This window comes from Eucyclogobius newberryi, unplaced genomic scaffold, assembly GCF_026437365.1.
Source record: "Eucyclogobius newberryi isolate DKJ021-1_F unplaced genomic scaffold, fEucNew1.0.hap1 SCAF_5, whole genome shotgun sequence".
Classification (NCBI taxonomy): Eukaryota; Metazoa; Chordata; class Actinopteri; order Gobiiformes; family Gobiidae; genus Eucyclogobius; species Eucyclogobius newberryi.
This window is the reverse complement of record NW_027316167.1, coordinates 26,084,025-26,098,734: the sequence shown is the minus strand read 5'-3', so window position 1 is coordinate 26,098,734 and position 14,710 is coordinate 26,084,025. Positions and strand designations below refer to the sequence as shown.

The 14,710-nt window shown below is 40.3% G+C and overlaps 1 protein-coding gene across 1 annotated transcript in view; it reads left to right on the top strand.

Annotated features, from left to right (window-relative positions):
- fto (FTO alpha-ketoglutarate dependent dioxygenase) overlaps positions 1–14,228 on the top strand; it is a 104,177-nt gene extending 89,949 nt beyond the window's left edge. Inside the window, exons 9-10 of the mRNA XM_072465903.1 lie at positions 12,801–12,941; positions 14,075–14,228. Coding sequence (XP_072322004.1) covers positions 12,801–12,941; positions 14,075–14,081 — 148 coding nt within the window. The 3' untranslated portion in view covers positions 14,082–14,228. The remainder of the gene's footprint in view (positions 1–12,800; positions 12,942–14,074) is intronic.
- Positions 14,229–14,710: the final 482 nt, after the last annotated feature.

Below are 14,710 nucleotides of genomic sequence, written 5' to 3'. Positions count from 1 at the left end.
TGTAAAAGAGGGTTTGCTGTAAATTGTCTTGTATTTTTTAATTAAAACAAGCCACAATGAGTCAGTGCCATCCTTTTAATGTGTCCGAAGCAAGAACAGGTGTGAAGACAGAACAATGAACAGACACTGGGCGTGGATGTTAAACAACTTCCCACGCTCCAACTGCATGTCACAAGGCTTTTTGAATGACATTGAATCATAATTTATGATTGTTAATTAGAACTGCGCAATACAACATAACACAAGTTGTTTGTTGCTCTCACATGTCATCTGTCCTGGCCAAGTGCCAGACTTTTTTTTATTATAGGTTTGTCAAGTTTACTTTCAAAGGACGGTGTTGCCTGCAACATTAGCAGAGTTATTGTTGTACATATAAATGGAACTGGTTCCATGAAAAGGCTTATTCAATATTTGTCCAACACTGCTTTAGAACAAGTTGCCATTACCAACCCATTAACTGTGTCTAAAATACAGGATGTAATTAATTCCAGTAAATAAATACATAACAATTTCTTTAAAATTATTAATTTAACCTATTTATAATATTTAAACAGTCATACAATTATGATACATATATTTATGAAATCTGTATATATTTTTATATATCTCTGTTTTTGATGTTGTATCAAATACTCTTGTGTATTTATGTATTTATTATCAAAAAAACATAATGAAAACATAAATGTGCTGTTTTCTTTAACAAAGTTTTGATCATTATAAAAAATATATGTTGGTGAAGTAACCAAATAAAAGTATCACTGTCTAAATGTTAAAATGCTGGACTAGTGCATGTTATGTCATGCATGTTGGTTCAGGCCATGATTGATTGATTAATGGAGGTATAATGAAGTGTTGCCAGCTGCACGATTAATTATTTAAGACCTGTTCAATTTGTATGCAAAAAAGTGCTTCACCTCCCGGATTTCAAGCGTTTTTTTTTTTTTTTTTTTTTTTTTTGTGATTGTACTTAGTTGAGACATGAGCTTGGAGGACAGGGACTAATTTCTGGCTTGAAATTGTATCGGGGTATGCACTTTGCATTCATCTGGGTCTAGTCTAAATCCTGTTCACATCCACCTCTGTTAGCAATCACACACACAACTATGCTCTGATTTAACCAGAGGCAAAAGGGACCTTCAAAACCCCCACTTTCTCTCATCAAACATTCATAAAGGCAAGCTTCTGAATGATTTTCTGTCTCTTCCTGTACTCACAGTTTGTTGTCCTCCCGCTGTCTGTGTCCTGCCCACCCGACTGCAGTGGAAGTCAGGCGGAATCACAGCTGAGGTGACTTCTGGCTCTGAACTGGTTGTGACAGTGTGTTTATAGGGAGGTTTCTTAAATGTGTTTGGACAGAATATTGTTTTGGACATGCATGGACACTTAGACAAATAGTACCACATTTATGCCAATCTAAAATGGTTGGAGCAGTGTGGTCTGTTCTCCCGCTTCTTGCTCTCTTTGTCCTGCACTCACAGCTCCTGAACCCTCCAGTGAATATGGCTCTAAGACGAGCTCTCTGAGAGCCCCAGTCAGCAGGCCCAGGGCATGCCATCTGTAGCCTTCCAACTTCCTCTGCGTGTACCTACCTCTTTATGGTTGTCTATTGTGTGCAGAGAAGTGGTGTGTGTGTGAGTGTGTGTGTGTGCTAACCCAAAACACCATGCCTCAGCCTGTTAGTCTTGCTACTTACCAGGCTTAGCCAGATGAGGGCCACTCAGCCCGGGTCTAATTCCTTCTCCTCTGGCAGCACTCCTCTCTGGCTTCTCGGGCCTCTCGAGTGTGCGTCTGTGACCTTGGCTGACATGTGAGAGGGGTAAACTGTGGACTCGCAGATATGGCCGCAGCGATTGAGTTGTAAGCTAGTTTTTGGATGAGAGCTTTTGCAGAGCCATCTGGGCCTCTCTGCTGCTCAGGAAGAAGTTATCCCCTCTTTTTCCCACAGCTGACCCGGGATCAACTGCGATGGCACAGAATTGACTGGGATAGGTGGTGTATGGAGGGATGTTTGCACAGACACAATCATGAAGAGACGTAGTCTGAGAACTTCACTTCTGCTGACAATAGATTTTTCGTCTATATTTCTTCAAGACAAAACACCCGTGTGACCTCTTACCGACATTTTTGTCAGGTGTCCCTTGTTTTATTACTTTTCCAGTTCCAATAAAGAAAAACATTTGTAATATGCAGGTGTTACAGTTATGACATCAGTCTTTCATATTGACAATACACACACTATTAAGGGCCTGTTCTACAACAAACAGATTTTTTCCAAAGCAAAGAACATCTTTTAATGATTGATTTACACACCCACATAAACACAGATGAAGTAATTAAACAGGCTGGTATAAACTGTATGCATTGTGCACACAGTGTAGTGGGTTCCTGGCTGGCTTTACTCTTTGCATCCTGTTCACTGCGCTGCCTCAGGGCCTAGCTTGACTGCTCCTCCAAACAAATTGCTGCCTGTTCACAGCATTTTAAATACCCAGACCCTTTAATTACACTATTTACTTAATAGGGTGAAACAAAACTCGTGTTCACGCAGCGGGAGCAGCAGGTGATGCAGAAGTTCAAACACCTGGCAGAAAGCACTCTGGCATGAGCGCACAGTAGTATGCATGAGCGCTTGTGCGTTGAAGGCCTTTGGTTGTCTCTACCAACTTCAGTCAGACTTGGAACTTTTTCTTGTTTACTCTAGAAATTTTTTATCTATAAAAGTGTATTGTTAATAATTTATGAAACAATGATCTGACAAAAAATGAATAGATAAAGCTTCATGAGAGGATTGTTTGTGTTTACTTATGTTAAAATTGGTAGCAATGTAATAACCAAATAAGCCAAAATCATTGGTAAAATATTGTACTGTATTTTCCGTACTATAAGTCGCACCTTTTTTTCATAGTTTTGGCCGGGGTGCGACTTATACTTATATTTATACTTATATACTTATACTCCAGGGCGACTTATATGTGATATTATTTGTTATTTATTTATGTAATTTTTTTGTTATCACTCTCGCAACCACAGTTCATACTCCAGTGCGACTAATATATGTTTTTTTCTTTTTCTTCTCTATTATGCATTTTTTGGCTGGAACTTATAGTCCGGAAAATACGGGTAATACTGGTTTAAATACTGACTAAATACTCTCACTCGCTTTCATTAGGTTTGCGTGCATTAAAAAGTTATGAAACAACTGCACTAATAGAGAGAGTATTTTGGCAATATGCTTTTACTGACTGACTTCTTTTATGTTTACTTCTTTATTTGCCTAAAATGATTTTATATTAAGACTTGGCCTCATTAAGCAACTTTTCGACTGCATATTGTATTTCCTTTACCCAGTCAAAATATCTGGTTACTTGCAGATCTGTTTCCATATTCAATTCAATCTTCAAAAAAGATACACATTCCTTGCTAAACAGGTTGTTAATCTAATTTGTGACATCTAATATCTGTTTTGCTGCAGTTTATCCCCTGCAGCACTGTGACCTGTAACCAGCCACCAGAAATTACACTATAGGCTATTATTAGACTGGCTGGTTTGACCCTGGCATTGTCACCTGAAGTCAGCTTGGAACGTGCCAACATGGACCGCCCTTATTGCATGGCTGGGGTCAAGTGTCGCCTCAGTGGCCTGCTCATATAGTTGTCAAGGCAAGACTCATTCATCTTTTGTGTTAGTGTACCATTCGGATGATGCCCACGAAGCGCTTCTGGCTGCCGAAAAGCAGGGAAGGGGAGGATAAATAAATATGTTTTACAAGAAAGCTCAGAACATCAAGTTTTACTGCCCCATTCCTTCTCCAGGGCTTTATAAGTATTTTGCCACCAGTCAAAACTATCATAATTTTTAAAGCGGCCCTTATTAGCCCTGCTTTCTATACAAAACTGCATCACAAGTTTTCTGAAACATGTAATGATGTTTGTCAAAACTTGTCAAAACGTCTCTGTTGCTCTGCTTCTTCTAGCCAGGTGCTTGGGCGAGCTAGCTGTAACCTGTCACAAGTCGCTGTAGGGCCAGGCATCTCAGACACCTAAAGTGCTCTGTGCCTGAAGCCTTCGCAAATTGTAACTGCTTCTCTTTGATTTCCTGCTCTCCCTTTCTCAAACATACACACTTTTTTCCGGCCAGAGCCGGAGGGCGGGATATGTCTGTACAGCACACTGTTGGAAGGCTGGAATGGCCGGAAGGGCTCTGTCTTTTTATTCTTTTACCTGCCTTTTTATTAGAACCTGATTGCATTTAAGCTTTAGTCGTCTGGTTGTAAATTTTGCGCCTGTGTTGACATAAGGCCACATTCCGTCCATTGCCCGAGGCGCAGAGTGACCAGGGTAACAGTGTTGGGTAATTTGTTACACTGTTAAGCACCTAATGGACATCCACCTGGATTTTTGACAGCAGAAGCTTTAAGTCAGGGCCACAACTCCCTCACTTCCAGACCGTTACATTGTTTTATGACCTCCAATTATGAGGCCTATTTAGTAGCAACGTACCTCTGTGTGTTTTTCGGTTCGCACCTGGTCTGCCTCGCGCAAGAAGACACACTTAGCCACATCAAACCTTCAGGCAGGTATGATGAAGCAGCTACATCTGTGATCAGCTACACTAACTTTAGAGTGCACTATATAGAACCACTTAGTCATTCATGCATTCCCAACTGGCTGTAAACGCCATAATGGGCCCTATTTGTTTCATGTGGTTTAATGAGGAGCCAGACTGCAGCTGGCTGAGGGGAGACCTCACAGTATTAAAGGAGGTCCCTACACCACCCAAAGGTAAACCCTGGTCCTGGGCAGGATCACTGTGTCCCGCAGCAGACGTGCGGTGATGGCACGTGGGGGGAGTGTTCAAAGTCCCACACAGAGCACATCTCGTCTCCTTTCATAATAATGCATTTTTGTGGTTTTGCCGAACCATTAATTACATGTAGAAAAAAAGAGTGCATCAGATGTTAGTTTTATTAGCCAAGGCTCTTTAGAGGGAATCAAAATGAAAGGAACATATGTCATGCATTTGAAGTCCAGCCCCCCTCCTCATGGCTCTCTTTCCACATTGCCCACCTCACACGCTTACAAAGTGTGCAGTCAGCAGCCGTCTGCAGACACAATAGTGTTTGATCGATCCTGAAGAAACGACTACGGCGCGACCCGACCCACGCGTTCTGGCTGGCCCACATTCTGCACCACTTGAAATTTATGGCTCAATGTGGCAATGATCGAGATAATGGAGCTGGGGGCTAATAAGCACACATCTGAGGTGCTGCTTGGGCTGGAGGACAACACGCTTAAGTATTCAGGTTTAAAATCCAGCATCTTACACCTCTGGCCTTCTTTTTTTTACTGTTACAACTGTTACACAAAACTATTATTTTTTTATTAGTGTGATTTTTTAATCTTCTGGAAAGTGTTTTGTTTTGTTGTTGAACTAGAACATGACCTTGATTATTAAGCTATATTTAGTGTTTAGTAACTAGTACATTTATTATATTTTTGGCCACTACTTTGGCTTTCCTTCACTTTGATCTGTTTTTGTGTGTTTTTTTTATTTTGTTGCACTTTGATTTACATTATTTATTTTTTTAATATAATAATGAACAGTAGATTACAAACTGTTGATTCCAGTTATGACTGTTTTTTATTTTGTGTTTGTTTCTGTAATTGAAAATACATATGTTTTAAGAAATGGTGCAGCCATAAAAAAAAAATCCCCAAAGTTACATTTTGGATCTACTGTATTACATTTTGAAATGTGATAGTTATGCTGTACATTTTTTTGTTTTTATTACAGTCAAAATTTGTAAGGTAAAAGCCAAGCATTTATCCAATCTGATATGTAGAATGTATTTATAAATCTCTCTAATAATGCGATGATTGCATTAGGGACTTTTTTAGTAACATTCCATTGATGATTAATTATAGTGGAATAGATTTATCCAGAGTTGGGCCCAGCACAGGCTTGTGATCCCCTGTGGCTTGGTTTCTACACCATTTGCAGTGCTAAAACGTAAATTCAAGACATATTGTACAAATTGAGCTTTATATAACAGTATGACACGCATGTTCTCAGCTGCTCATTCCTCCGAGCGTTCAAGAGGATAACACGGTTAGCCGCTGCTTACCTGGGACGTGACTGCTCGCCTTACCTTTAGGGCCACGCTGATTTATGTGACACATGCCTGTTGTTTCATGACTTGTTTGATTGCATTCTCAGCCATCGGGGGCACGTCAGTTGCCAAGACCATAAAGATTCGCACCTGCACAGGGTTACTGAAAAGTCACATGAAGCAATGAGGAAGGTGATCAGAGCAATTTTTTTTTGGCTTGATTAAGACAGACATCAAGACATAGTAAACTGACAGCGGCATGTGATTTATTTCTTGTCATCGGGTAATGTAAATTCAATTAAATGTTCTTGTTTGAACACTGGCTTTGGCACATATTTTTTAAATGACTCTATCAGGCCAAGTGGAATAAACATCTGTGTTTTATACAACTACACTTTATTTTAAGACCGCAGAGCTAATCGTTTGGTTCTTTTGTGCACATTTGTGTTTAGCTCAAATCAGTTTGTTTGCAACGACCTTCCCTAGCTTACCTGATAGAAAAACTTGTTTCAGGAGATTGTCGAGATAATGCTTTAATACATTTTTGGCGAAAACCTTCTTTACTTTAAAACTTTAAATCAATTCCATTAATGTGTGTACCCGATCTTCCCACCAGCATGCACCTGTCCACTGTCATGCCCCATGGTCCATTTTATCACACAACATAGTCCATTGTCCACTGTGGCATACTCCAGAGTTATTATAAAAAAAAAAAAAATACATCAAATCCAAGTCCACGCGAGGTTCCATTTTTTTCACTGCAAGATACTCATTTCTGTTTTATCATAATCCGGCTGACCAAAAACCTTCCATCCAATGTGACCAAGATTCCCAAGGAGAAAGAATATGAAATAATTCCATAAGGAGGAAACAATAGCACGAAGCTGTTAAAAGTATATTGTTATTACATTCATCATCAGAATGACGACAGATGATGAATGTTAGTGATGAATGACAACAACAAAATAACAACGCTGACTAATGAAGCTAAAATGTTGAGTTTCTTAAATGAACATGTTATACTGGCTGGTTGACTTTTTGATTCTTTATGGCCTGGTCAATCAGGGACAAAAACAGCTGCCGGTTCTGAAAATTATCTGTTAAATCGATTACTATGTGTCAAATTGGAAGGGGCTTCCTCTTTCTTTTTTTAATGTGTTTAATGTGTTAAGGAGTAATTATTCTCTATTTCTAATAATAAATAGAGAATATTTTGTGTTGATCCGTCAAATGTGAAGGAGCATTGTTTAAACAGATTATATAGTATTTTACTGTTGCTCAAACTCATTGGAACAGGCCATCGAGTCTTTATAGACAGCGTTCTACGTGGTGCAGTCTAGGTTGAAAATCTTGAAGTTAGTGCTGAATTATTTTCAGAAAAAAGAAAGCTATGGTATTCTTTCATGGACATGCATTAACAGAGAGTATCCCGGTGATCAAGACCTCTCAGAGAAACTATTGAGTTTGTCAAATTATCTCAAGCCAAGTCTTTTAAAGATCATATACAAAAATGTACTCATAAATTGAAGGTTAAGCTTCTTCTTTTATCGTAATAAATCCTGTTTGTCAGGTGTCGGCCTCATTTATTCCTTTATTGGATTATGCCGATGCTCTATATAAATGTAACTGAAAAATGTTTGACATTCAACAGGTTGTGGCAGGCTCACCCACCACTGTGAACTCTCTGGAGGTTCACACATGGGATGTTTTGAGTGTATAAAGTTATACGTAAATGTGCACCAAGTTATCGCGAGGCCTTTCTGTGGAGTTTGTGTGTTCTCCCCGTGTCTGCGTTGGTTTCCTCCGGGTGCTACCACTAAAAACATGTACAATAGTATGCTGGTGTATGAAAGACAGCCTGTTTGTGAGAGTGAATTTGTGTTTACAGCATGTATTGCATTAACATGCACTATCCCGACCAAATACATAAATAAATAAATAAATGAACAAACAAATAAAGGTTAATACATAAATAATACCATAATTTGAAATCAACACATTTTAACCACTTTACCACTCTATCAATTGGGCTTGTTTGACAAACTGAGTTATGAAACAAAGGTGGAGTAGTACATATAAAATGGTACTTAGGACCCCGTCCTGGCCAAAAGATGATCCATGCTCTCCACTCCCCTTGTGGTTACAAATGACCTGCTGTAGCAATAATGCAATAAGTGTTTTCTCTTATCTGTGATGTCGAGAGTCTTTTTCACTTGGGCTGACACAATTGTGCATTTATCAGTGTAATTGCATGAGTCGGAAGCACTGATGTTGTCTATTAGGCGGATTTCCACCCTTTTAAGAGCAGAGGGCCTTTTAATGTATGCCCCTGCTTGAGTGTACAGCCACACAATTACACCGCGCCCGGGCGATTGAGTGGGGTGATGATGCTGATGATTGCGATGTTGGCGATGGCCGCAATGATATCGGACCACCCTGCACCCCCTAACAAGCCTCTCAGATGGAAACTAAGAGTGGAACAACAATGTGAAACCGAGGTTAATCATTTTATTTACCCGTCTCTCTCACTCTTGAGCCCCCGCCTCTCTTTCCTTTCTTTAACCAAGTGATGAAGCCCAGACTGTGCAGTGGAGGGGGGGGTCGGAAATCAATGGGGAGCGCATTACAGTAAAACGTATTGATTAGGAGACCTGCGAGCAGTGTGTTGGTCGCAGAGATGGTGGAATGATGCAATGCTTAAAGGAATTTATCCTTTGACTTTTACATTAACCTTTTATTGACTGCTTTGCCTGTCCATAATTAACACTCACTTTAGCTAAAGTGGTTAGTTTGAGCGCAAAGGGGGCTCGGGCCCTTATTGCGCCAGGGCCGTGGAGCTGCAGTTCAAGTGCCCGTGCCGCATGGAAGAAAAGGCCTCAGTGGAATACAGGCGATAGAATCCTAGATACCTTTCACATTAGCATACCATTTAAGTGGGGGCCTGCCGAGCTATAAGGTTTCAGGGCAAATTGAAATGAGTGATTGTATTGCCAATCTCACTTGACCGAGCGCCAGATGGGATAGTTAGGCCCATATCTGTCTCAGGTTAATCCATTGGAACAGCTTGGACTCACAAACACATTTTCTCCCTCTTCACCTCACCCCAACCTCTTCCTCTCCTCACACCTCTTTGTCTTTGACCTTAACTTTAAGGTGGACTGTTCAGCCATGGGAAAATCTTTTGGTGAGCTTGTTTGTAGCCCATTGTTGCTTATACAGAAAATTTAGTCCGAGCCCGGGAGAGCTTAAGGAACCTCGCCTCGATATTGACTTTTTGTTTGGTTCCATTTTGCAGTCAGGCAGCGTTACTTGGTGAACAGCAGTCAGCCTGTGTAAGAGTGTGTTCTGAATTACCTCCACTGATTCAGCTCTACAACTGTGGTTTTGTGGGAATCTTCTGCTTAGCTAATATTACATTTGACCACCTGTCTGTTGTTGACTGGTCACAAGGTAACTGATGGCATAGACTGTATTCTGAAAGTGCTATCCAAACTTACTATGATTTGGTTAGGTCCGTATGGTCTTAATAGTGATAATTGTTGACTCATTTTAACTCTTTGTTTTCTTGAGCTATTCACTTGATTAACTTGAACTTGAGTTTAATTTGCAAATCCTTTTCTTGGTGAATTGTGGTAGAATGTGATGCAAACACAAGAAAATATGATATAAATATGTATTGTCTGTGCATATAGCCTACTGAATGTGTGTCTGGGTCAGTTAAGCGTCTCTTTTGCTCACTTGCACTTTCCTCTTGATATGTATTCCAGCCATGTCCTCCTGCTCTTCTGAAGTGCTGCTTCCTTTAATTCGCAGCCTAAATAAATGATGAGAACATTTAAACACACGGCTCGTCGCAAAGCCCCAAGGTCGCTTAATCGTATTATTTATGAAGTGATGTGCTACATAATGGTACTTAGTGCATGTTAACAGACGCTATTATCAGGCCCGGATCCAGAGCGCACAAGATATATAGGAATTGGTGATGTTAATGCCGCTCCTCACTAGGCGTAATGCAGTGGCTCTTTAAAGGGGCTAACTGCACCAAAACGTTGCACTTAGCCTGAGAGCTGGTCAAACGCTAAGAGGCTCGAAAATATATAACCATTAAATTGTGGCAGCCGCGGTTGTTCCCCGGCAACTCGGGCATGTGCGTGTCATCGATGCATGACTTGTGTGTCTTTCTATTTCGACAAAAGCCATTAGCTGAAAACTGTACGTAATGTTGACGTACAATATTAGTTTGTGTTGTATAAATATACCGGTCTTCAAAAAAAGCTCAGAGTATTTGTTAGTAGTAAATGTTTGTGGTTATAATTTAGTCACGTTTACCACTGATGTCATTGACAGACGTGAAAGTCCTTGCCAGATACATACAGTAAACAATGGGATGGAATGGGATTCATTTCAATGTAAAGATGTAAAGACTCCTTTTTGCCGAGAGGTAAAAATAGACAAGTTCTTGCTCTGACCTCAGAACTGAAGAAACTCCCGGATGAGAGACAAAACGGTGTCAGAAACTGTCCAGTTGACTAAATGTAACTGTATATCGCTATGCATCCCCCTTGGACGACTGAGGGAACACAAATATGTTGAAAAAGTGAACAGAAAAACAAATATAGCTGTATGCAAAGTGGAGACATTCCCTGTTACTGGCGATGCTCACCGCTGATGTGTTTATGGGCAAGAAACTTTGCATCCAGTGTCAAAAAAACCATGTTCAAATATTGCGATCACCAATTGCTTTAGATACACTTTACATAAAGTACAAAATCCTGTGTCCTCCTGCTCACTTTCCTTCTGGGGGTCTTTTTAAGGACTTCTACATGATTCTGCAGTTGGAGGGAAATTCTTGAGTCACCGCACCTCACAAAACATATAAATACCATCTTCAAGCTCTCCCCTCTTGCACCTCTGGGATCAAAGGTCAGCCCCATCTGTCAAGACGGAGGAGGGTGGGGGCAGATTTACCACGACACCAAGTCACTGCAGTAAATATTTACACTGGTTCGACAAAAGACGTGGCATGAAGGTCTACGGGGCCTCCCAACACTGTACAAATCAACCGGCCCTGTGTTATTAATCACATCAGAATCGGGCCGTGACATCAAACGCAGGTGTCTGTGGGCTTTGTAGTGCGTCCAACAAAAGAGGAGTGCCACTGTTGTGAAATCACCTCGCTGTGTGGCCGAGCGAGTGCCTGAGATGAATGAGGCATTAATCAAAGACATAATATCACAGCGATTAATTTGATCGTGTTGCAGCTGTTTGTGTTTGGCAACAAGCTGTTAATCACTTTCTCCTCTTCTTTTTTAACGCAAACGCTTTATTACCACGTTTGACTTGAGTTGACTAAGCAGGAAAATGCAAGCATAAACAGCTAACAGACCGGGTATTTAGCAACCGTACTTGTTAGAGAAGGATCAAGCATTGTTTTTCTTTATTGTAGGATTAAACACGATCAATGGACGGACAGACAAACAGACGTAGGCAGTAGGTTTAAATTGCTGGTCTTTTCCGTAGCAGGTTATACGAGGTGCACACACTTACCACCTCAGGTTCTAATTGCATCCATCCATTACGTGTTGTAAAATGCAACAGAAACACACGTCCGGCTCCTGGTCAAACACGCCTACCGTGTGTTGAAGGAATCGCTCACAAGGCCTTGTTATTCCAATGTCACTGCTTTGCTTTATGTCAGCTGCGAAAGTAAATTCCACTCTTGCTCCGTGACGTTTCTCTTGTCGTGTTTGAGGAATTTGCAGATGGATTATGACAAAGTAATTGTGGTTGTTAATCAAATGTGATTACACCAGTTTGGAGATAATGAGTGGGTGGAACGATTTATGTCACACAGTTGTTATGTTTTTTCACTACTTCATTTCTTTTTGAGTTTCATTGTTATTATATTCAGAATCATTATCATACTAATTATATTTATTTTAGAAGTTTTTTGTTAGAAGATACAGGATAAGATCAATATGAATCTGACAATTTCCTGACCTTTAATGCATTAATATTACATTTTTACAGGTATCTTTTGTATCTATGACTGAACCATAAGTAGACAAATGTTAGAAACGATTAAAACAACGGTATTAACTGTTCTCCTTTGTACATTTCACTTTCAGCTCTGTTTTACCTATAGCCTAATAAACCACAATAATGGTCAATGTTTTTTACAGGCTTTACAGGCAATTACGCAGTCTACAAGAAACATTAAATTCTTTAATTTTCCTCAAATTAGTCTTTAATTCAGTAAATGCATTGCCGTTTATGACTTTGTGGTGATATTGGGTTGCGTCACACACTCCATAATGTTACTGCAAATACTTCCCCTTTTTAAAAATGCTATTAATTAAGTTATTCCTCCCGCTGAGCTGAAAAGCCTGGACGCAGCTGCGACTGTATTAGGGCACGCCACGGCTGACCCCAGGTTAAAGGTCGCTATGTGCTGTAAACTGATCGACAGCAGACAGATTTATTTATGGCCTTATTATATTTCATCTATTATGTAGGACGCATGCCTTGACATTTCACTTTGGTTATCAGGCCACATGCCCGGAGCTGGGTGTTTTTTGAGGGCATCTTCGCACTTACCCACATGCTGGAAGAGCGCTGGCTGTCTGCCTCGCTGGATTTATGAGCTGGACGAGTTAATGGCCGCTTGTTTCCTGTGTCCTGTCGCCTCAGGTGCCACTCGACACTGGCCCAGACATTGCCCCCTGAGGAAGCACCCGTGGACCGGCCTTTCTGGGGAGTGGATGACCCCAGCATGCCTCTGCCTTTTGATCTGGCGGACATCATCAGCAGAGTAGAGTCGCTGCTCTGGAGGTGGGCCCAATTTAGAAGCAGTTTGTGTTTATTATGTGTCATGCGAATCTGGCAACTGGACGCAGATTTAACTCTGATGCGTTTCTCTCATGAAATGTATACGGGTAGTTTTATATCTTATATATTTTATATATATGACGGAACAATGCACAATGTTGAAATGGGGACATTATTACAATTGTTGTTCAGGGAATATACAAAATTAGAGTATTGGGAATATTGTTTGTAATAAAACATGTTTTAAAATACTGCTGACAGAGCTGATGGAAATATATGTCTGCTCTTTTACCTTTTTATTACTTTACAGTTCATTTATATTTTGTGCAATACTCAAACCACATTTAGACATTTACAGGCAGGTTTTAGCACATTTCTGATGGATTTCCCGTCAGGATCATTAAAAAATACATACATATACTGCATATCGTTTTATAAATGTTTGCTAATATCACCCTCTCCTTTAATAGTTGTTTAGTCCTGGGTTTTAGTGAGCGGTATCTCTTCACCACTAGACGAATGCAAATTTTGTGCCTCCGCCCTGACAAACAGGTTTAACATGGAAGTACTCCACATTATAATGTATTGTTTTTTTCTGGTGGAGGGTCTGCCACCTGCTTGTATCCATAGTAATGTTATTGCTTTACCTATGGCATTAAACGTATCTATCTCTATGGAAACAAGCAGGTGATTGTGAAGAGGTGGCCCTGCTCACAGTGAGAATGTACTGTTTGCAATAAAAACAACTGAACTGCAATATAGACAAGTTTAATACTATTTACTACTACTTTATTGCAGGAAAAGCAATAGATAGTGCACTAGTGAACAGTGGGCACATTTCCACAGCTGGATAAACCAATAATTAGATCACATTTTGGTGTATCTAATCTAATTATTCAAAATATGTGTTGACATTTTTCACTTTGTCACATTCGTTTGCCCCTTTTTTGCCTAGGTTTTCTTATCAGCACAACAAATAAGAATCAGTGTACAATCAGAAAGAAGTCACCACTCGCATCAGATCTAACATGACGTTTCAGTAATCTGATAACTCCAGTTGTCAGATCACATTTTTGGCGTTCATGTTCGTACGCATCACAACCGTATTAAACCCGTGTTATTTTCTCTTTGAGCAGGATGTGATGAACGCAGGTGTCGTGAAGTAACCCACCAGCTTTTGTGAATGGCCCCACTGGGAAGGAGGCACGAGACCGGCGAGCGCCCCGACGTGATCTCACAATGGTTTTCGTTGGACCGGGGCATCTCCACCTCCACCTCCACCTCCACACGCCTACAGAAAACCTCCCCGCTGACCTAAACCTACACCCTGCCTAATACCTACCACGACAGTACTACAAGTAACACAATATTATCACAATAGTGCTTCAGTAACATATGCTTCAAGTCCAGTGTATCAAGCTAGTATCACCGATCCCGCATTTCGGTGTTAGCATACATTGTGTAAGGATTTATTTCAATGTACTCAATGTTACTCATGCTCATGTAACCCAGAGACGCTTTTATCAGTAGATTGACTCATTCTAAGTAACCGCACAGTATCGTAAGTGCATATATACTTTTCGGATTTCTTCATAGTGTTATATTACTCTACAAAGCTATAGAATGCATATTTTGCGCACTTGAATTCATTCATTGTAATGTATTTCTATTCACTGTGTTCGGAGGTAGAGCGAGACTGAGGAGACCAAAGTAAGCTTTGATAATACGATGATGAATGTCAACAAAAAAGATTTTATGAAGAATATGCCGTT